This window comes from Zosterops lateralis (genome assembly GCF_965231275.1).
Source record: "Zosterops lateralis genome assembly, chromosome: Z".
In the NCBI taxonomy this organism is placed as follows: Eukaryota; Metazoa; Chordata; class Aves; order Passeriformes; family Zosteropidae; genus Zosterops; species Zosterops lateralis.
In genome coordinates this window covers 21,009,513-21,031,955 of record NC_139800.1, presented here as the reverse complement: position 1 = coordinate 21,031,955, position 22,443 = coordinate 21,009,513, and the positions used below count along the sequence as shown (strand labels likewise).

The 22,443-nt window shown below is 42.8% G+C and overlaps 1 protein-coding gene across 5 annotated transcripts in view; it reads left to right on the top strand.

Moving 5' to 3' along the window:
- The first annotated feature begins 341 nt into the window (after positions 1–341).
- LOC310922361 (phospholipid-transporting ATPase ID-like) overlaps positions 342–22,443 on the top strand; it is an 85,086-nt gene continuing 62,984 nt past the window's right edge. For 2 of the 5 annotated variants that reach the window (XM_083882847.1, XM_083882843.1), the window contains exons 1-2: positions 12,423–12,701; positions 19,689–19,767. In XM_083882847.1, coding sequence (XP_083738973.1) covers positions 19,725–19,767 — 43 coding nt within the window. In that variant the 5' untranslated portion in view covers positions 12,423–12,701; positions 19,689–19,724. Of the gene's footprint in view, positions 411–12,016; positions 12,195–12,422; positions 12,702–19,384; positions 19,500–19,688; positions 19,768–22,443 lie in introns of those variants that run through there. The other 3 variants (XM_083882846.1, XM_083882845.1, XM_083882844.1) reach the window with 3 other exon arrangements.

Sequence of the window (22,443 nt, the reverse complement as noted above, 5' to 3'; positions counted from 1 at the left end):
AATCCAGAGTCCTGCCTATGGTATATGAACCTTTGTAATACCTGGTGTCACACCCCAGTCCAACGATCACTTGGTTTTTATTTACTCAGTGCTACACAGTGCCACGTTCCACCCACAGCCTCGGGAACTTTGCCTTTCCCCTCGCAGTTCTTATCTGGGACAAGGAACACACCGAGACATCCTGTAACTGCTCACGTTCAGCGTGCCCCTGCACGGGTTTGGATGCTGGAAAGTGTGGTGTTCCCTCACCAACCTTACCTTCCAGCTGGGAAGAAGCCTGGAGTGCTTGGCGAGGGAACCGTCCACGGGGTTTAAAATAAACTGCAGCTCTTTGCATGGTGCTGAAAACAATCCCTTCTGTTCGTTGTGACAAACAGCTCCAGGTTGAGCACAAGACACAGAACAACCAGGTAGGACAATTTCTTTATTTCTTCTCCTAAGAGAAAAACGTAAAAGCCTGCACAGAAATCCAGATTTCAGATTTTTTTTTCCTTTTTCCTTTCTTTTGCATACTGGATTATTACTCCATCTGTGAATGCTCCTTATCAATAATGAGCCTGGTGTCAAAGTTTTCTGTTTGTAGTGCCAGCCCCAGTGTGTCAGCAACACTCAAAGCTAGCACAAGCTGGGACCACTGCAGTGTGGCTGCGGTGAACCTCTCCAAAGTCGGTGGGAAAGCACACACTCATTTTACCGGCTTTTGGATCCAGGCCCCTTTTCTCTTTCTCTGTAAATTTATGAAAGGAGAGCTGGGCTTCTACTTGTCTGTGAAAGGTGCTCCGAGTTGTCCCTATCATCATTATTGACAATTGCATTTTAATTTAACAATAAAGATATGAAACACAGGCCTCCATCTCATGAAAGGGTTCGCATTGGAACTGACTGTCTCTGGAGGAGATGTGCTCTCTCTCAAACTGGTAGATGGGCCAATTAGCAAATTGTTTTCTGGCCTGTCTGTGCTAAGTGATAAACTGTGTCACTGCCTTTAAAACCGGAGGGTATGACACTGGGATGAAGCATTTGCACCACGGGTTTAAGACCCTTATATAGAAATCACAGCGTTAGGTTTCTCCTGGACAGTTTTTTCCTAACACAGTTATCACACTGCAAAGGCAGCTCATGGATGCCCAAAGACTTGGTGAAGTTTTTCCTAGAGGAAACACATCCAAAATATCTTCTGTACGACGGAGAAAAATCACCTCTTCTCCCCCAGATCCTCGCTCATCTGATATACTAAGTCCTCTGATGTTTCCTCACATCTGGCACTTTTTTGACTCTCATCACAGGAGTAAGACACTTTAGCATGTATTGGAGGAGGATTTTCACCACAAAGCATGGCTCTTCTCTCTCTGCCCATGATTATTCAGGTATCCTGACACTAATGAAAAAGGTACCATGAAAGTCAGAAGGAGATCTTGCTAAATGAGGCCATGGGGGAAGGAACATTTTTGTTTTAGCTAAAGCAAACATGCAGTGATACCTAACTCTGCAAATATTAAATTACTTCAAAAACAGTATTGAAGCAAATATTAAGGCCATATTACTGGTGATAAGAGGCACTCTTTATTTCTCTGCTTTAGCTTGGTTGGAAAGCATCAGAGGATGGTAACACTGCAATTCACTGCTTTGAATAACTGTTTACTTCCTTTTCAGTGGATGGCTTATTTTTCTTAGTGATAAAACCTCCCTGTGGATCTCTGTTTAGTCAAATGTGTGACTTACTGCACTTTAGCTTTGGTTCTAGGTGTTAGCTTATTCATGACCTACACAGAGTTTTGCATTACTGAAAGTCACTGCCACAGGTTTAAGCAAAACAAAAATCTTTGGAAGTAAGGAAACAAGGATGTAGGCTAATTTGCTGGTATCACAGTAAATAATGCTGTTTGGTGACAGTATAGCTCTCTTCAAATCAGCCAGGAAATAATGCTCACAGTTTCCCTGGGAATAGTGTGTCTCTGTCAGAGAAGACAAATCCCTGGGTTATGACCAGGCAACGGCTGTCTGTATTAGAGGGACATTCTGGACTCACCTTCCATACAGTTAGATTGGCAGTGTTTAGTCTGGGTAGCTGTCAAGCCCCTTACATTCATGGGTCTGGTCTGGGACCTATAAATGTTTGCATGTGCTCAGCACTGGTTGCAGGAGGAGCAGATTAGGTTCTTGCATGTGTAAAGTGGTGTTAGAGCAAGGAGGAAAATCTACCTGAGTACCTGAGACTCATGCAGCAGGAAAAGTCAGAGGTGAGTTCTACTCTCTGTAGATCTATACCTAATCTGTATCTATATTTAAATATTTAAATGTGATTTTCACAATTTGAAGGTGGAATGTTCTGATTTTGCCAGTGCACCCAATGCCATACTCCAAGAAAGAGCAATGAAAGGCGTGCAGACAGGCCTGTGATCCACAGATGAACAAAACTCCTTTTCTCTTCCCCTGACTCACTCCAGGGCCCTGTGCAGCTCCCTGGCTGCCTCCATAGGTGATTCAGTGTTACTCTTTCATCCATTACTTCCTTCCTGCTCCGTTGTTCTGGTGCGTCTGAGTTTATTGGGATGTGCAGCTACTGCAGGTTGCAGTTTCAGTGAGAATCTGGATTACCCACGGGTTTAACATTTAGACCTCCACTTGCTTTCCTGTGCCCTTCAATAAGAGCTGCAGTGTGCAAATTATACTCCTGTTGTCTTGCAAAATGTTCTCAATGTATTCACCACCTGCCATTTCAAACAAACAAGACTTTGTTTACTTTCCCATCTTACGTGTACAGATTTGGCTTTACAAAAGGTACAGGTGTGAGGGAAGTCAGAACAACGGTTTTGCCTAATTTATGCATGTTTTGGAGAGAGTGATGTCTTGCATTCCAATTAGGATGGCTCTGCCTTGTCTTCTAGACCCCTCCACCCTTCAAGCCAAGTCCTCTGAGCGTTTTTTTCCAAGGGCTCTGTCTTTGCACTGGTTAGGATGACTGTATCCTAAAGGCTGCTCCCCTGCAGCAAAGCCACCCAAACCGAAGTGCATCTCCTCCTGAGCTGCTGAATTATAGGAACTGTTATGTGAGCATAAACTGAAACTGATGCTGATTTATATATATTTGTGGGACTACAAAACATGACTACTTCAATTTACCTCCTCTCCAGCTCTACCTGCTGCAAGATCAATTAATGCCTCTCAATGCGTATGTCAGACTTGCAGGTACCTTTCAGGAACCTTCAGGCTCCACTGCCTGCAAACACACAGACATCCCACATTAAATTCACTGTTTTCCAATGCTTCTCCTTACTGCTATATCCATCAAGCAATTGTGTTTGTCTTTAAATTTATTTATAATTCTAGGGCTGTTTCTCTTCATCCTGGTATGCTCCTACAGTGAATTATTTTGCCTCTGCTGCCTGGCCTTCACAGCTCCATAAGTGCATTCCTTTTTTCTTTGACTCTTTCCCTTCATGAGATGTAAGAGCCTCCATGGAGGCCTCTTTTTCATTAACAAGCAAAAGACTTGAAACAAAAACCAAAAACCTGAAAAAATTTTAGAACATTTTCAAGATCAGCTGCAGACTGAAACAAGTTTCCAAGAAATCATTAATCCAAAAACTTTACACTACATCAGATATTGATTAATGAAGCAATATACACTTTGGTCTATTTAAATTTCATGCCTCACTGGCATGGTTGCCTCATGTCTCAGGCATTTTTGGGAGTCTCAAGGTATATCTGTGTGAAGCACAACTTCACCATGTTAGAGATTTCCCAGCTACAGCTGGACACCAGACACTACTTTGACTTTGTGTGCTTGCCAGAGATTGTCGTTCTCTGGATTGTCACCAGTTTCGTTTCTGATCAACCCTTGCTGCAAAGTTGTACTGCAGGTCGACTGGCCAGGCAAATGTGTTTTTCTTTATTTGGTTTACAAACAGCATTTTTTCTCAGCATTTTTTTGCTGGACTAGTGTAAATATGCTCTTCCCAAATATGCTCTGCAAACTCACTTGGGACACTGCCTTTGACTATCCTCTTTGTGTTTAATGCTGTTTTTTTTTCTCCTACAGCCAAAACAGCAATCTGATTGTAGGAAAAAATTCGAGTCCTTGACTGGGCAGACACCACCTGTTATGCAGATGGCATCCAAAGAAACACTCAGACCTCTGTCTGACCTGTTTACATCTCTGTACCACTCTCATCCCCGGAGCTAATCCAATCTTGCTTTTCTAAGAGAAATTATGACTTTCATTTACTGACACAAAGCATTTATTCTGATCTAATTACACCATCTTTACAAAGTCTTTAGGGATTACATGTGTTTTCTAGTACTTGGCTTCACCCAGGGAATCTGGCCAGATAGTAACAGTCCTTAGAAGACATTTCTGCTTAAATCAAGCCCTGTGAATATTTGCTGTCAAACCAGCCAAAGCAGTTACACGAGCAGCTGGGCATGGGGGATCCCAGCAGCCCAATGTGCCAGAGCATTGCAGAGCTCTCCTTTTGAGATGTGACACATCTGAAATGAGGAACATGTCTTTGCCAAGATTCAAGGTTATAATCGCAGAATCACAGAATTGTTTAGACTGGAAGAGACAGTAAAATAATGTATTACCAGGCCCCCTACCATGAGCAGGCATGCCTTCCATCAGACCAGCTTGTTCACAGTCTCATCCAGCCTGGCTTTGAACACTTGCAGGGATGGAACATCCATAGCTTCTCAGGGCAACCTGTGCCAGTGTCTTAATACCCTCACAGTAATAATTCTTCGTAATATCTAATCTAAACCTACTCTCTTTCAACATAAAACCATTCCCACTTTTCCTATCACTGATATCAATGATTTTGTCAAAAATCCCTCTCCAGCGTTCTTGTAGGTTCCCTTTATGTGTTAAAAGGCTGCTAAAAAAGTTAAAAATGCAGACCTGGAAATAATGGAACACAACACAAAAAGAACCTAAAATAACAAAACACACCCTGGAAATTTTGCTTAAGAGCACAATTTTCATTGTCTGCACCACTAATCCCTGTGCAGTATCCACCTCTTTCTATTCTTTTAAGCTGGGATATCCTGTGATTATCTAAAGATTATCTATCTCATTGTGGGGAGGAGGGACCAAAAATGGTTGATCTTTTATGCTTCAGTGCCACACCAAGATAAAGGGCCATGGGTTTTGTGGGGTTTTTTTACTTCCTTATTAAGAAAACTGCTTTCTTTATTTCTCTTGACTAGGCATTTGGTGCTGCACAGTACTGCTGAAACCTTACTTCATCCTCTGTAGTCCCAGAGTTTTTGATTACTTTTTTGTTGTTGCGTATCTTCATTAGCTGATAACCAGCTTGAGGCTGTGTGTCATTGCCTTCTGCAGATACATTAACAAAAGCTTGATCACTCTATCAGAAGCAGAAAATGCTGTCTCTTCTTATGGGCCCACAGCATATTTAACCTTTAAGCAGCACATGAAAATCAGAAATGGTATGACAAATGGTAACACTGGGAATAGGACGTTTAAATACCTACCTCCCTTTTCATATATCTCCTTGTTTTTAAAGGGATCTTCTGTGATACTGCATCATATCCCAACAGGAGAAATGGCAGTGATTAACCTCCAATGAGTTAGACACCCAACATCCTTGTGGCTGTGTGCACTGCACATTCCTCACTGGCTTAGCTGCTGCTGTTTTCTTCAGGTTCTCCTGAACTGCTGGGTGAAGAGCATGTCCTCCTTAACTCTGCCATCACATCCTGAAGACCCTAGGCACCCATCAGGTTGTTCCTTTCCTTCATAAGGCTGCAGATGAATTCACATGCACAACTTCTATCCCAGTTAACAGGAATTCATTGCCTAAAGGCTGACTGTCCATATGAATGGAGATGGGAATAATACATGTCTTTGCTGTCAGCCAAGCAAGTGCAAAGGAGTATGCACTTCTGCTAAATACCTGGAGGACAGATGCAGGAATAATAAAGCATAAATTAAACTTGCACTCAATAAAAGCAAAGGCTGGCAATGCTGGGATCTGGCATATGCTGTGACCTTGCTGGGAAAGCTGTGGATATATATGGCATGTTTACTGCTAAGGTGGTACAGCAATTGAAGTGCAAACTGTTGATTTAAACAGTTTGCAGTTTTGTTGGGGAAATATCAAGGGAAATAAATTGTTTTCTGCTTATTTATGTCATATTGTATTAGGACAGACATTTTAGATCCTTTGCTAATTACCTAAAGTTTGATGTTCCAGTGAGGAGCCAAGTTCTCTCTTGTCAATACGTTAGGCTCCCTGGGCCTTGTTTTATATGATAGCTATTTTTTTTTCCAGACCTTGCTCTTTTGCCACCAGGCAGGGGCTTCCTTTCTCTCCTCAAAAATCACAGAACTTGAGTTCTGACAGGTCAAGAAACCAACTCAGTCCCAGTCATCAGCACAACAAATTATTGTAGTGCTACAGTATTATACTCCTATTTGCATAGACTCATGGGATCCCTTTTGGGATCGTGGCTCGGTGGAATGCTGGTCCTACTGCACATCCCTAAAGTGAACATCAGCTGGTCATCTGCAAGGCCCTCTGACCTCTCTGAAATGGGACAGCTTATCACGATCTAGCCATCAAAACCTATAATAATACACTAAAGACCTAATTATACAATTATAGAATGATTTGGGTTGAAGGGACCTTAAAGATCATCTTAGCTGCAACCCCCTGCCATGGACAGAACATCTTCCACCAGGTTAATCTAGCTAAGCCTTGAACATGTAATTCAGTCAATAATACTAAAAAATATGAAAAATATCATTTCATACTAGGAGTAATTTTTGTGGCAGGCAGCAAGCTGCCTCCGTGTTTTTCCTGGCAGGATAGATATAATCACAATCTGGAAAAGAGACAGGGGACATATACATGCATACATATATGTTCAATTTGGAATTATGGCTAAAATGCTCATAAGCATAATGGATATGACATGCTATTTGTACGAATTCCCTCAGAACACCACTAAGTCTTTCATGGGATGGATAAAATAATGATCTTTAGAGTAATATGTAATGAAACCATGAAGGACCTATAGAAATAAATCTGAAATCTCTTGGCTGATGCTGTAGGGAATGCAGGAGCAATCTACTCCATGCAGATCCAGGAACTTCCCATCCTTTCCACATATACTTAGTGCAGAAAAGTGTGGAAGACTGTAGGTTGGATTTCCTCTGTGTGCTCAATCTAGGTGTTCCCACGGAGGGGTATCCTAATTCCTCAATGGTTTGAGCTGGGTTTTTTGATGTGTATCTGAGGAGGGGGCAAGTGACAGCATCTGAAGTGTCACCACACATGGCATACAGTTCATGGCAGCTGCTGCCTTGCCAATAGCAGCCGTGGGCCTTGTGCAACACCCCTGTTACAAAGAGCACTCTGGTCAGAGGCTCTAATGAGCTGGGCTGATGCTTTGCCCTCAGCTATTGATTTTTTTTCTATTCCCATTCCCATGATTAGCTTTTCACGAGCCCTCCCAAGCATCCTCCTGGGATTCCCCTCTTTTCCACTGGTGATGATTAGGAAATATGTGTTTAATGCAGTGTGGACACCTCTGGGGTTTGCTGCAGCAGCTGATTAATCCCCACGTTTTGCTGAAGGCAGAGACACAGCTTTTTATTCCAGGAATGTAATACTGAGACAAGAGGATCTCCATCAGGTCCCACCAATATATGTGTCCATCAAATCGCTCAGTTTCTCACAGGATCACAAAGAATATTTCAAGTACCCAGGAGACTTCTCTCCTTGCAACAGCATCTTCCCTACCAGAGTGGTGAAATTTTTGGTGGGGAGGGAGTTTGTAAGCACAAGATCTCAAATCTGGTGGAAACTGAACTCAGAAATGAGGTAGCCTTCGGCTTTGTTCTCTGCAGAATTTATTTTCTTCTGCACATTTTTCTGCTCTTCAGTATAATCTGAGTATCTGAACCTGGATTTTATTGACCAAAATGTTTTTGGCTCTGCTCCATCTCCTAAGGGCTGCAAAAGGCAACACCTGAGAGACATTATTTCAATTTCTGTTTTAAAACATTACATGGTATCACATTTGCAGGGTTTGGTGCTAGCAAGATGAGATCAGTAGTTGCCAGAGCAAGGTGTTACTTTCTTTTTAAAGACAAGAGTCTGAGCCTTTTTTGATTTCTCATGATTTTCCTTAGCTGGCCATTGTTCGTTAAGGGCTTGGAATAGTGAGCAAGGAGCATTAGTGGAGAAAAGGCATCTCTAGCCACACACATCCTTTCCTACTGAAGATAAGTGGCACACTACTGTATCCTGATCAGTATGACTCATGTTATTCCACACACACTCACAGAAGCCATTTTCTGACCATTTTTGTGTGGTACGTACTGGGACAGCTCACAGCTTCTGGGGTAACTGGTGAAGTATGGGAATACTTCTGTATAAACCTGCAGTGCTAGAGCTGCACCTCAGATTATACCCAGAGAGATGGATGCATACAGGTAGGATCCAGAGCATCCCTTCAGATTGGGTTAATTTGGAATTCCTTGGAGGAGTGGTAAAATGTGTTGAGCAGAGTAGCTCCCAAAAAGCAAGGACAGTCCTAGAAAAACTTCATGACATAACCTTCCTCTCTCATTTAATTTTTCACCCATAGGCAGGTAATGATAGGCACATGTAGTATTTAATTTTCTCTTCCTCTGCAGAGTTGTGGTGTGCATTCTGCCAGTAGGACAATTTTATCTGCCACACCCTACACAAGGATCAAGGACACTGCCAGTGCACTTCAGGTGTGATACAGCATATTTGGTCTTTTGTCATTCACCTTATGATTGTGCTTGTATTTCCTGGACTATGGCAATTTACAACTTGGATGTTCTCCTTACAGTCTATTTTTTAAACAGTTCTCTCATATCTAAGGTGTGGATAATAATGTCCTGATTTCTTACTTTCAGTCTTGCTTCCTACTCCTACTTTTGACAAGAAGAAGATACAAAAAATTTCTCATAGGAAAGCTATCTGACCCCTTGGACCCATTGCAGGTGCACATAACAGCAGATGTTTCAGGTGTCCCCACAGTGAAGTGGGCTACTTATTCCTCCCATACACAACGAGCTCCTCACTGGTCAGGACTAGTGGAGAAAGTTGGGACAAGGGAAGTATAGGCTATGGGAGGAGATTTAGTCATCTAAGGCTAACCCTTGGGGGTTTGTGAGGAAGCCCTCCAGTGCCACTTAGAAAGGCTTTTCTGGAACAGTGACTGGCATGGTTTGGAACTGGGCAATGCACTTGTGCTGTTGTGGGAGATGGAGATGAGGTTGAGTGGGTGGGATGATCTGACTCTGAACATGGGGGATGAGCCCAGCATGGCTCATCAGAGAGTGCATCTGCAGAGAGGTACCAGCCACGGCAGAGCAGGCCAAGCTTCAAACCTTGCTGTTCAGGAGTGGCAGACTGCAGTTATAAGAGAGTAAGAGAAAGAAAAAACCATCAGTGCTCCTTTTGAAATATATTGGATCATTGGGAAAGCATCAATATGACAGTAATTTAAAAAAATGCATATCATAGGGAGAGATTCTCTCAAAGACTGGCATTTGCTTGAAGTCTACATTGTGGGAGGCTCCTCTGCTTCTGTGCTTCAGCCTGTGCTTCTCTCCTGTTTCTCTCCAATCCTCTGGTTCGCTCCAGTTACTCAAGGGCACATTAAGACATTGAAAACATTGCTAGGTCACCAGACATGTTTGAGTTCTGGGTGCTCCTGAGATGATTCTCTGCTCTGTCAGCTTTGCTGTTTGGAGGAAGACCAAATCTAATCTGGAGAGTGGGCTGAGAGCACCTTCAAAATGGGGGTGAGTGAGGCTTCAGTTTTGCATCTTGATCACTGTTGAAAGGCTGCAGAGGCTGAAGGACTGGAGGTCATTTTCCCAGATGAAGTCTGTGGATAAGGTCTTAATGGCATGAATTTAAATCCATCCCACCCTATTTACCCCTCTCTGACTAGTGGGCATTGGGAAAGTGGAGGATTCAAAGGTGAAGGAGTATGGTATGGAGGAGGCTGCCTGGCCAAGAAGACAGTTTGTTTACTGGAAAAACTAGATTTAACTTCTTCCCACCACTATGGATCATGGCAAGTGACTGCTGCCCTGTTTCATCTGTCCAGCTGAATCTATGCCCAAATTGTGCTGGCTTCAGGGGACACTCAGACACCCTTTATACAGGAACTGAAATTTTGACAAGTGCCACTGCAGGCAGCACTGCTCCCTGGCATGTTTGGAAATCTGCAAAGGAGGATGCAAATCGTGGCCATTGGGAAGATGCTATCCAGTGAACAAAGTATAAGTAAGGACAAGGACAAGAGAACCCAGAACCGAGTTCATAACCCTGAGTCACTCCTGCTCTTCTGAGTGCTTCCATGTGTGTTAAGCTTCCCTGCATGAGCAGGTTCACTGGAGTCCACAAGGAAAGCATAGCTAAGGGAAAAAGTCATGGCCAATGTATGTGAGGTGGATTTCAGTGCCAAGAAAAACCATAAATCAGCCTATTAAACTCTTAGCTATTTTAAAGTCTAAATAAGACCCAAGGCTGGGTGGCTTTACAGTTGGTTCCACTTGTGTGTCAAAGGAAGGAGACAAACTTAACTCTAGGAAGGAAGAAATTACTGCAGCCATGGTCAAAGTGGTAACAAGCAAATATAAAGACAGCAGCAAAGAAAGTAGTAGTATAGAATGACTTGTAGTGTAGAATCAACCGACATATTAAAATGTCATGAAGAAAATCAGATGAAAATTATAAGAATGAGGAAAACTCCAGAATGAGGAAGAAAGAGAATGAGGTTTGGAGAACCTCATTTGGAGAACCAAATATGCAGAAGGACCAAAACGAATCCAGATCCTTTTGCTAGCAGGAAAAAATGTGATATTTGGTCCGTTGCTGTTGAAATGAGATATGGATGATGAGAAAATGAAAAATGGCTAGTGCAGGAGGAATTTCTTCCCAATTAGATGCTGTCAAGGTCATAATCATCTGAAAATTACCTGTATCTTCAGGAGATCAGTTCTATGTGCCACATCTCATATTGGCTGTTTGAATGCATTAGGAAAACCAATTCAGTGAGCATTGTCTCAAACTGGTGTAGCTTGGAATATCCCTGAAGTCACAGCAAAGAGCACAGACTCTTGTTCTTTCAGAAATTGCTTATGGTGCTAGAGTGTCCTCTTCATTGTCACTCTGTTCCTCAGCCTTCATGACCAGCAGTGGACCACTACCACTGCAGCTTCCAGAGCCCTCCATACTTTTACTCTGGACTACAGAAGATTTCATTTTGTAGAAAATAATTTTTGGCAAAGCCTTGGCTCTTGTGTTACTATAACTAATCAGCTGATTAATCCAGTTTAAGTGGGTAGGCATGAAATTAATTTTAACAGTGTTAATGAATTTCCGTGTAGGAAAATTCTGAAGTTGAAGGAAGAAAACCAAACACAATTACGCATAGAAATGTTAAAGTTTCTTGTGTCATCACAAAACATGGAGATGCTCATTGCAGACATTACTGTGAATATGACTATGTAAAGAATATAGTACTTTAAAAATAAATGCAATTCACAGGTATAGGGAAGTTAGACATGGATTAAAGTTGTAGTTGCCCCAGTTTTGGTCTAGAGATTAGAGCAGCTGGCAGGTAAAATGCCAGGAGACTGGCATATAGGAGGGCACTACATTGTGAAGGGTCCCACAGCTTGGGAAAAAAAGTGCATGTTTTGCTTTTTGAAGGTGGGAAAATGGGGTGGGAAGGTTGGAAGGCTCATGAGAGTGCTGTGGGGTTCTGGTGAGGAGGGTCCCCATGACCACAGTATGATCAGGCAGGTGTCCTCTGGGACAAAGGAAGGTCATACTCTTGGGATGAGCAAGCAATTCGGGCGCCGAAGAAATCCTCTGGCTGGCTGGAGGAAGCTCTGTGGTTGAGTTATGCAATTGTGCTCTATGAGGCTTTTCTCTGCAGAGTTTTTGCTACTCACAACTTTGGAAAGTGGGTGAGGTGGAGCCTTGGGATCAGCTTGTAGGACTGTGTCTCTGTGTTTAAGGAGTCCTGATCAATTCCAGTGTTACAGACACAGGGAGAGGGCTGCTACTGAGAAATGGATCCTTTCCCAAGTTCATCCTTTTTGAAAGCAATTTGATATGTTGGACTCTTTTACTTGCTTGCTTTCTTTTTGAAAGCTTCCACGTCGACAGGAGGTAGGTAAAGTGAGCAGCTGTTGCCTCTGGAGTTAATTGGGGTTCCCCAAGCCTAGATGCTGTCCTTTTCTGCTTTACTCTTTCACAGTTTGTAGCACTGAAGTGTTTTTTATTTTTAAGGGAGCTACTACACTCTCCCTCTCAACAGGAAGCAGAATATAAAAAAAGAAAAGAGGAAAAAAAAAAAAAAAAAAGAATTTGGCAAAGAGCCAACCCCAGTGACTGAAGTAAGAAGTAGGGAACTTGGAGTAAGTCTAGTTGCCGGGACATTGTATGTCAGAGCGAGTCAGCGGCGGATTTTAAGGGTGTCGGAGAGGACACGCGATGCCCATTTCACAGCGCAGATAAGGTTTGCGTCCTTAGGTGAATGTCCTGGCTCTGCGACTGCGAGCGAAGCTGTCGCTCTTGGGAGGGGATAAAGCTGCGTGTAAATGAGAAGAGAGGAGTGTACCGGAGTGCTATGGAGGGCAGCAACTTTGTTGCTGTGACTTTTACAAGCCTTCAAGGGTAAGATTTAATGCTTTCCTTCCGCTCTCTTGTTTTTCCTGACAGTTTTGTTTTGTTTTGTTTTGTTTTTTGGTGGGGGGGGGGGGGGTGAGGCAGAAACTTGTGGGGGTTTTTTTTCAAACCCGAGAGTTTTGCGAAGCTTAATCAAAGCGCTCGGGGTTGAGCTTTTCCTACGAGTGAGCTGAGAGACGTCTGGGTGGAGTGAGCTGAGCTGTGTATGATTCCAAGCGGCAGCAGGAGCAGCAGCAGCCGCCCGGGGAAGCTGCTATTGTTTGTTTCAGAAGGATCAGACTGCGTTTCTCTTTGGGAACCCGCTCCGCCACAGCTGTTGATCCGTAACTTGAGCGTCGTCGCAACTAACTTACCCAGAGGAACTGAATGCAGTTTTTTGACTACCATCCTGGTGTCAGTTTAAAGAGTGTTTTAATGAAGACAGATGGAGGATGTTGGATCATTACTTTAAGACGTGGCAGATAACAGAGTGAGCCTGTTTCCCAGCAATTACAGCTAATTGCATTGGCACATTGGAGTGTAGGGGTGGGAACGCAGAATTTCATGGGTTTCTGTATATATAGATTGGAATGGCACCAGAAAATAGCTGTAGGGCTGGCTCACCTCATCCGGGATGCCTCTTCAGGTATGGAAAAAGCAGGGCGGTTTCAGGGATACTTTCAAACTCTTTGCACCAAATCAGTAGATTTAAACCAGAGGCTACGCTACTTTTCTAAACCTTGATACCAGGAGTGACCACTTACAGTGCCCTAAACTTATTCCAGTTGTTAATTCGGCCAAATCTGATTTCAATCCTGAAAAAGAGTAGTTTTGGGATTCAAAATACACATTTTGGTTGTCCACTCTGCAGCTCACTTTCTATGTTTGCAAAGCAGGGAGTGGTACAACACATGCTATTCCCTGTTTTGCTCTTGAGGTATTCAAACACAAGAGGATGTAAGGAGGGGTGGAGAAATGCAAATAGTAACGTATTTCAGTGCTGAAAGATGATTACTACTAATTACTTCTAATGGCTGAAATTTTTGTGTCTGCTTTTGGTAGGGAAAATCAAATGCATGGTTCTCTTTGGAATCAAAATTTGACAAATTTGACTGAAACAGTTAGTGTAGCTGTAGTTCAAAGGGGCCCCGTGGCAAACAATTTTTGTGGCACATGGCAAGGTCAGTTTGTGCCAGGTGTGCCAGGTCTTTACACTGCTCTTACCAGAGCCTTGGCAAACACTGCACTGTGACGTCCTTCTTTTGCAATACCTGTGTGTGAATGTGACTGTCCAGCTCCAGCATATGACATGTGGCAGGAAAAACCTGGATGAAACAGGGAGATTGAGAACCTGATGTATTTTAAATCCTTAGTATTTTCTCAGATGTGCCTCCAAATCCATGTGTAAAGTAATACATATTCAAAATTTAGGGACGGAGATCTTGTGTTTAACATTATTACTCCAGCAAGAGCAATAAGCAGTGAAAACAAGAAGTTTTCACCCTTTTTTGTCATGATGCTCAGTGCTTGGGATCTATTTTCTCATATGTTGAGTTATTGGTTGGATATTTAGTACTTAAGTCTGAAAAATAATAGTGGGTAAGATCAGTGAGTATTTGTGATCATTACATCCTCTAAACACAAATTTTAAAAACCCCAAACTTTTGTGCAAAACCTGACCTGACCTGAAAAGGTGAGTGATATGAGCATGATATGCTTCTGAACTTGTACCTGCACAGGATTGTTTAAACTTTTTTGAGTGTATACATACCACAGGATATTTGGTGGCAAAACTGACTGGAGAAATCTTGTTCTTCTGACTAATTCCTCTCATTTCTGGGTGCTTGCTTCTTGTACTACAGCACAATTCACTGCCCCCTCAGATCTGATATGATCACTGCTTGGACAGGAATTTCAGTCTGTACTGAACTACACCCCATGATCTAGATTAAAATAACCCTTCCAAAAATTATTGTATTTAACATGGATCATTTCACAGAGTTTGGGAATGAAGTGATAGGAGCAGAGGCACCAAGTATATTCTAATTCATATTTATCATTGAATCTGATGTATCATGTATCTTTGTCCAGAGAAACAGGGCCAAGAAACAAGATGTGTTTTCCATCCACAACATCTGCTCTGCATTCATCCAGGTTGTGCCATGTCTTTTCTCATATTGCCACTCAAGGGCTGTGGTGGCGGGAAAATGCTTCCCTCCTCCTCCAGTTTGGAATACAGCCCTCAGTGATCCTTTGCAAAGTCCACATGTTGTAGCTCATTGCAACTTACCCCTTATTCAGGAGAAAGTTTGCAGTTGTGTTCTCAAGCCAAACCATTGAATTGTGGAATGGTTTGCGTTGGAGGAGATCTTGAATATCATCTTGTTCCAACTCCCCTGCCATGGGCAGGGACACCTTTCACTAGATTGGGTTGCTCAGAGCCCCATCCAGCCTAGCCTTGAGCATTTACAGGGATGGGGCACCCACAGCTTCTCTGGGTAGCCATGCCTCACAGTAAGTAATTTATTCCTATAATATCTATTATAAGCCTACTCTCTTTCAGTTTGAAGCCATTCACCCTTGTCCTGGCATTACATGCCTTGTCAAAAGTACCTCTCAAGCTCTCTTGTAGCCTAAGCACTGAAATTTGCTCTGAGATCTCACCAAAGCCTTCCCTTCTCCAGGCTAAACAACTCCCACTCTCTCAGCCTGACTTCACAGCAGAGGTGCTCCAGCCCTCTAATCATCTTGGTGGCATCCTCTGGACCTTCTTCAACAGGGCCCTGTCCCTCCTGTGCTGGGACCCCAGAGCTGGATTCTGAGCTCCAGGTGGGTCTCACCAGAGCAGAGCAGAGCAGAGCAGAGCAGAGCAGAGCAGAGCAGAGCAGAGCAGAGCAGAGGTGCAGAATCCCCTCCCTCCCCTGCTGCCCACGGGGCTCTGGATGCAGCCCAGGATATGTTTGGCTGGGCTGAGTGCATGTAGCCAGCTCATGTTGAGCTTCTCATCCACCAGCTCCCTCAAGCTCTTTCTCCTCTGGTCTGCTTTCAAACCATTCTCTGCCCACCCTGTATTTGGGATTGCCTTGACCCACCTCACTTCTGTCTCTCTTAAATAAGGCAGATTTTGGTTTGTGAGCAAACATAATTTCCCTCTTCAAGACCTGTCAAAGCAACTTCTTATTATGGATATTGAAATACCCAGAGCCCTTGATCAAACTGTCAGTAGCCATAAATCAGGTGGATTGTCTTTGCAGACGCATAAGCAACGGAGAGACAGTTCATAGAGCCCTGTAGGTATAAAAGTGTTTTATGGTGAGAGGGGATAATTTATTTGTAGCTTATATCCCTAGTTCCCTGTAGATGAAGAACTGGGAATTTGAATTTTAAATAATTTCTCTATAGGTCCTGAAAATCTAGGGAAGTACCATATGTACTGTTAAGCTGAGGAGGTGGACCTGCATGAGTGCTCAAATACTCTGAGCCTCTGTTGATTATTGAACAGTGCAGAGTACCTGGGCAAAAAGAAATGAAGAAAATCGAAAAATAATCAAGTGGAAACAACAACAACAAAGAGTCCAGAAGGTCCGAAACAGACTTTGGAAAGCAACTAGAGGAGACTAAAGCAGCACTTCAGTTTGCCTCACCAGAGCTGGTACCAGGGAAAATTAACACAAACAGGAAATTGCCTTTTTTCTGACTATAGAATGTTTTTTGTGTGTTTATGGGTTTTTAATTAATTCAGGAAAAGGAGGCTATGAGATGGTCCTACCAACATTTGAGAAGTACTTAATGCCACACAACAAATCAATTATGAGATAATTTTTCCCAATATTTTTTTCCCTGGAAAGCATAAAGAGAATTAAAACTGTAATTAAAAATAGATGTGAGTGGAGGAGGCTGATGACCCATCATTGCAAATTTGGAAGGGAAACTGAATCTCAAATTTAAAAAAAATAGGAAAATAAAGAAAACTGAACAGGGGCATGAATTTTGATTACACATGAAATCTGTGGGGGAAAAATATCCTGAGGGAGGTTGTTCATACATACAGGTGCAAAGATGTTGGACCACACAGGTAGAATTGGGAGTCTAAAGTAACCCAAGAAAAAAGGTGTGGGGCTGAAAGGCAGGAAGAGCTAAGGTAAGCCAGGAGAACACATCTGTCTGCACAAGCTGTGATAAATGAGAAAATGGGAGCACTACCTGTTGCTCCACCAAAGGGGACAACTTCACCATCACTTGCTTGTGTTTATTTCTACACTGCCAGCTGGTGGTCAATGAACTCTCAGACTGAAAACTGACACCTGGAAGTGTGACAGTGTATTGTCACAGAGAGGGTGTGAGCAGGCAGCCTCGCACAGAAGTTGCAGCCCTTGTGAGAGTGGCTTTCCTCTGTAAAGAACTATGGGGCTTAAGTGTGTCAATAACAAAGCAGTAAAGGAAGATATTTGCAATACTAAAAAAATAAAGGGTACACCTCAATGCAATACGGGTGTGTCCAGCTCTTAATGCCATCATTTGTGTGCCCACTGAATACTGACACATTTTTAAATTGCACTGTGGTTTGGGCAAGTCAGGAACTGAGTTTTGCCTAGAGGATCAGGTCAGCTTGGGAAGGATTCATACATAACTCCTGAGATTTAACTAAGTGAGCAGGTATGCCAAGTGTGGTGGAAATGATGTACTGGAGAGGTAATTGGTACAAATGGATGTGGCAAAGTTATCCCCCATGTCTAAATGTCCCATCCCCTAAAGGCAAATTTTTGTGGGAATTGAAAGCCTATAAGGGTATTTGTGCTGGTGAGGATGGTAACTTAAATTTACTGCTGAGCTCAATGTGTGCAATCCTGATTTAATGCACTGAAAAATCCATGTTTAATGTGTGAAAAGCTTTTTATATGTTTTCCATATAAAAACACTGCATTGTTTCAGTCTTCTTGTCATGCTGCAGTCCCACCAGAAACCAGAGTTCAAAGAATCACAGTAATTAACAAAAGCCATGTGTCAGAGCTGAAGGAAGTTTCAGGTTTTTGTTTGGAAGATGTGAATGTCTATTTTTTGTTTCATGTTATTAATACTGAAAGAAAGCTTATAACCACCTTCTCTTCTCTGCTCCCCCCAAAATATAAACATCTTTTTTTCACCCTCTGCTGAAATTACATGCCTTGTCAATTAAGTACACAGCTGGGAGAGGTTTGGTAGCTGGGGATTGTTTTTCTAAAATGTTTGGAAAATACAGGAAGATCCAGGGTTCATGTGGGTCATGTAATCATCAATATGATTATTTAAACCAGTTAACCTTTTGCATCTTTGTGCTGACAGTGAACAGTGACTTCTGTTTTTCTAAAATGTTTTGCAAATACAGCACATCCAGAGTTCATATGGATCATATAATCATCAATATTCTGATTACAACCAGTCAACCTTTTGCATCCTTGTGCTGCCAGGATTACCAGATTAGTGATTATCAGACCTATGGTTCCTGGTGCTTTAGGAAATCTGAGGTCTTTATCTCTATGTGTGTAGGGAGTGTGTCTCACTCTTCCCACCATCTTATGGGGAGCTCTCTGTCCTAGTTAATAGGGTTTTGTAAGACATAATAGTAATTCTAAAACATGGAAGAAATATGTCGAAAGTGATAGACTGAGGTCAGGGGTGGAGTTGGTGAGCAGGGTCAAGAAAGCTTTAGGTTATAACATTGCATATTTTAACTTCAGGTGGTTTGACTTTCATGGGCAGAGAAATTCTGGAGAGATGTGGTACCAAAGCATTTGTTGTGATGAGCAGAAACAATTGGTTGAGTGAATAGAGAAAGTAGTAGAGTGGGCACAGAGAGGCTCCCAAAGCCCTCATTGAATTCAGATTCATGCAACTGCAGCTACTAAATACAGCTTTGCTGGAGCATCTGGAGCAGAAGTTTGACATATCCAAGGATTGTAGAGTTTTCCTTAAAGTTTACATTTATTTTCTGCAAAGACATGAAACCCAAGCTTTCACTGGTGATGTTGTATCAGGATTGCATTTGGGTTGTAGCACAGGCTGTATTCACAAAGTGTGTTTCCAAAATATGACATATTTGCTATTCCTGTCTCCTTAGGCATCCTTGCTCTGCACAGATAGTATAGGATAAAGTGCAAAAATGACATTCTGTCACCTAGAAGACTTGTTCTAGATAGACTGTGACTCAAATGTCTCAGCTTGTCTCACTGACCAATTAAACAACTGGTATAGTGTTCCTGTTGATTCAGGCTCCTGGTCACAGAGCAATGCCAGCTTTTCTCACGTTCACAGATCCTCTAGGCTGTCAGCACCAACATCACCTTCAAAGCCTTTAAATAAACTTGTCTCATGATTGGGACACTGAAAATTTCACTACCGGCCAGTTTTGATGTGATTTTTTTTTTAATGCTCAATTCCTCTGCCTATCAGGATATATTCAGGGCCTTAAATGCGTTTCTGGTGCCTGGACTTAGCTTCTGGACCAGGTATTTTGCAGCCAGTGGGGGAGAAATTTTATTCTAGTCTGCCCATGCAGGATGACCAGCAGTGGACAGCCGTGTGAGCCAGCACGTGTTGAGCAGAGGCGGATTTACAGGAAACCAGTGCTTCCCGCTGCTTCCTCCTCCTCAAGGAGGCTGGTCTTGCTCTGGGTAGACACGCAGTTCCTCTGTACCTTAAGTACAACTCTGGGGGTGTGTTTCTCATTTTCATATAGCACCAATGTTGTGGGAATGTCCTTTTCAGTCTCTCTTCCACTGGCCCCTTCTTTGTGCCATGTCAGGAGATGAATTGATCAGCATGTCCAAGGTAAGGTAGCCCACTGATGCACTGCAACCTGAAAACCTAAGACTGTTTTGTATTTTAATGCATTCTAGATGATAAACTGTGCTGTTGGCTGCAGTGCTTAGGAATTTGTTTCCCTCATTTATTTGGCATTGAATTACCATGTATGTGCTGCTGTACATGTTGTGAATTGCCTTCTCTTTTCTCTTGCAGAAGTTCCATGGAGTTGGACTAAAATAAAATTTTGGGATGTCTCTATTTGGATTAAAATTTGGAAAGAAGAAATTGAAAGGTGAGTGTGGTATGGTAATGCCATTGTCATGGGAGCAAAGGAATGTAAATACAGCACACGTGCAAGTCCTTGAGCTCCTGTTTGGAAACCCTTTGGGGACCCTTTTCCTGCTCATACTGCCTTGTAGGAGTGCTGTGGAGTGGGTGCCACTGAATGGGGGCATATCTACAACAGGACCAGCTACAGAGTTTGTGTGCTGTTGTGACATGACTGCCTTGGGGAAGTTGGGTTTTGGTGTTTTTTTTATACAGGAATCCTTTGTGGGTGTGAGTGGATGAGCAATGCACAGTGCAAAGGTCTGATGCAGTCTTTGGATGATGAAATGTACTGCTGCATCTCAAATTCTGAGTTCAGTTTTGGGCCTCTCCAAAAAGACTTTGAGATGCTGGAGTGTGTCCAGAGAAGGGAAAAGCTTGTGAAGGGTCTACAGCACAAGTTTTATAAAGAGCTGCTGGGGGAGCTGGGGGATGTTTAACCTGGAGAAAAGGAAGCTCAGGGGAGATCTTATTGTTTTCTAAAACTATCTGAAAGGAAGCTGTAGTAAGGTGGGGATTAGTCTCTTCTCCCAGGTAAGCAACAGGACAAGAAGAAACAGCCTTGATACACCAGGGGAAGTTTAGATTGGCTACTAGGAAAAATTTCTTCACAGAAAAGGTTGTCAAGCATTGGAACAGTGTGCCTATGGCGTTGGTGGAGTCACCATCTCCATAGTTGTTTAATAGATGTGCAGATGTGGCATTTAGGGACATGGTTTAGTGATGGAGTTGGCAGTGCTGAGTAAACAGTTGGATTTGCTGATCTTGGAGGTCTTTTCAGAACTAAGCAATTGTATGATTCTATTTTATGATGGCAATGGCCCAGATATTCCTCCAATCAGAAACAGGAAGAAGAGTAATTAGAGACACTCTGAGAGACCCAGTGGGCAGTGTCTGGTAGGGGATCCAGGTCTGCAGACATGGTGAAGAGGGAAAGTCTCTAGCCTTTCCTTTCAGGGTGTTCCTCTCTGTATTTTATGAAGTTGGAATTACTGCCCTACTTGTATTTTGACAATAAATTATTTTCCAACCTCTCTGAGCTCAGAGGACTGAACAGCTTTTTCCCAGGGGTTTATTTTTGCAATTGTGCTGCTATTTCCCCTTCCTGGACCAGGGCAGACAGTGAGCCCTAGTGTTAAGATGGGGGCATCCGTTTTCTTCTCTGACAGTCCCAGGAGAGGAGGTTGTAGTTGTTCCCAAGGGAGGATCTCTGCCAGCCCCACATCTTTTTTACTCCATCTTGGCTTTGCAGATCAGGGAGCACAGGCTTATCTGTGAGACACCATCCACTCAGGGCACCCCCACTTGTAAAGCAGTAGCTGTTCAGATTATCAGAAAGATTCTGTTGCTATATTAGGAAAGTGGTGTGTTTTGCCTGGGCCTGGGTTTTAGCTGGGAAGGGTTCAGCCCCCCTCCCTCAGCCAAGTATTTGAGAAACTCAGATCTTCCTAGATATAAACCCTTTATTTTATTGGGAAGAATAATGTCTTTTCCCATCTGATCATCGGTTCAAAACCAATGACAGCAAACTGGAAAAAGTTCAGAGGATAAAGGAAGCAGAGGTGATCAGAGAATGAGGAGCTTCCATAACAAGAAGCTGAAAGTGTTTTCTCCTCCTCTTGTGTTTTTAATTATTTTGCCTTGCAGCCCCAAAGCTATTGCTCCTTGCAAACATTTAACTAGGCATGAATGCCAGTGTTGAAGTGCTGTTTTAATCCAAGAGTTTATAAGTGTTTGTGTTTGTAGAAGTCTGACAGCAGGCATGGCCCTCCCACAGGGAACATCCTGTGTGCTCATCTTGGAGGGGCAGCACTGCTTATGGAAAGATCAAATCTCTGTTCCAAAACCAAAGCTGGATGATGTTTAACCTTGCTCATGATATGACTTTTATTGGAGGGAATGGATTACCTCAGGCATTAGCTGCTAGACCTGGTTATCAGGATTGCTCCCATGAGATCCAGCTTTTCTCCCCAGCAAGGCATGGTTTCCACACGAGCTGGGGTGCACGTGAAATATGATAGGTGTAGTTTAAGAGGACAGGTTACATGGTCTTAAGTTTCTTGGAGATAAGCGTTGGCTTTTTATAGTCTTAAGGTCTTCACAGAAGTTATCAGGAGTGAAAGTAAAACACAGCTCATGCTGACATACAAAGTTGCCTGGAGGAAACCAGTTGCCGGATAATGTTGGTGAAGCTGTTCCAGCTGAAGCAGGGAAATACAGCTCTTAGATAAGAAGCAGAGGTGTTTCTATGGAAAAGATGCCTGAGATCTTTTACACTGTGGTTTAACCTAGAGTGAACATGGGTGGAACAGAGAGGAAGAGGAGCACTTCTTTTCATCGAGTGTGTGGAAAGTTGGAGATGGCTCATAATTGTGGAATATCTCCATTCACTAACTTCCTCCCATGGCAGTTTAGTTCAGAATTGGAGCTTCATACCTAGAGGACAGGGACAGGCAGGTACTGTCTTATGAAAAAAAAAAAAAAATAGGAATAGAGAGCAGGAAGAATTTATCTACAGTCGTTACTGCAGTTTTGTATCCATAAGCTCACCCTCAGGGCACTGTGAGAGGAGAAAGAAGGTTATAAATTGAGCTATGGTTTTTGGAAAGCTCCACTGAGTTTTCCTTATTGCTGGTCACCA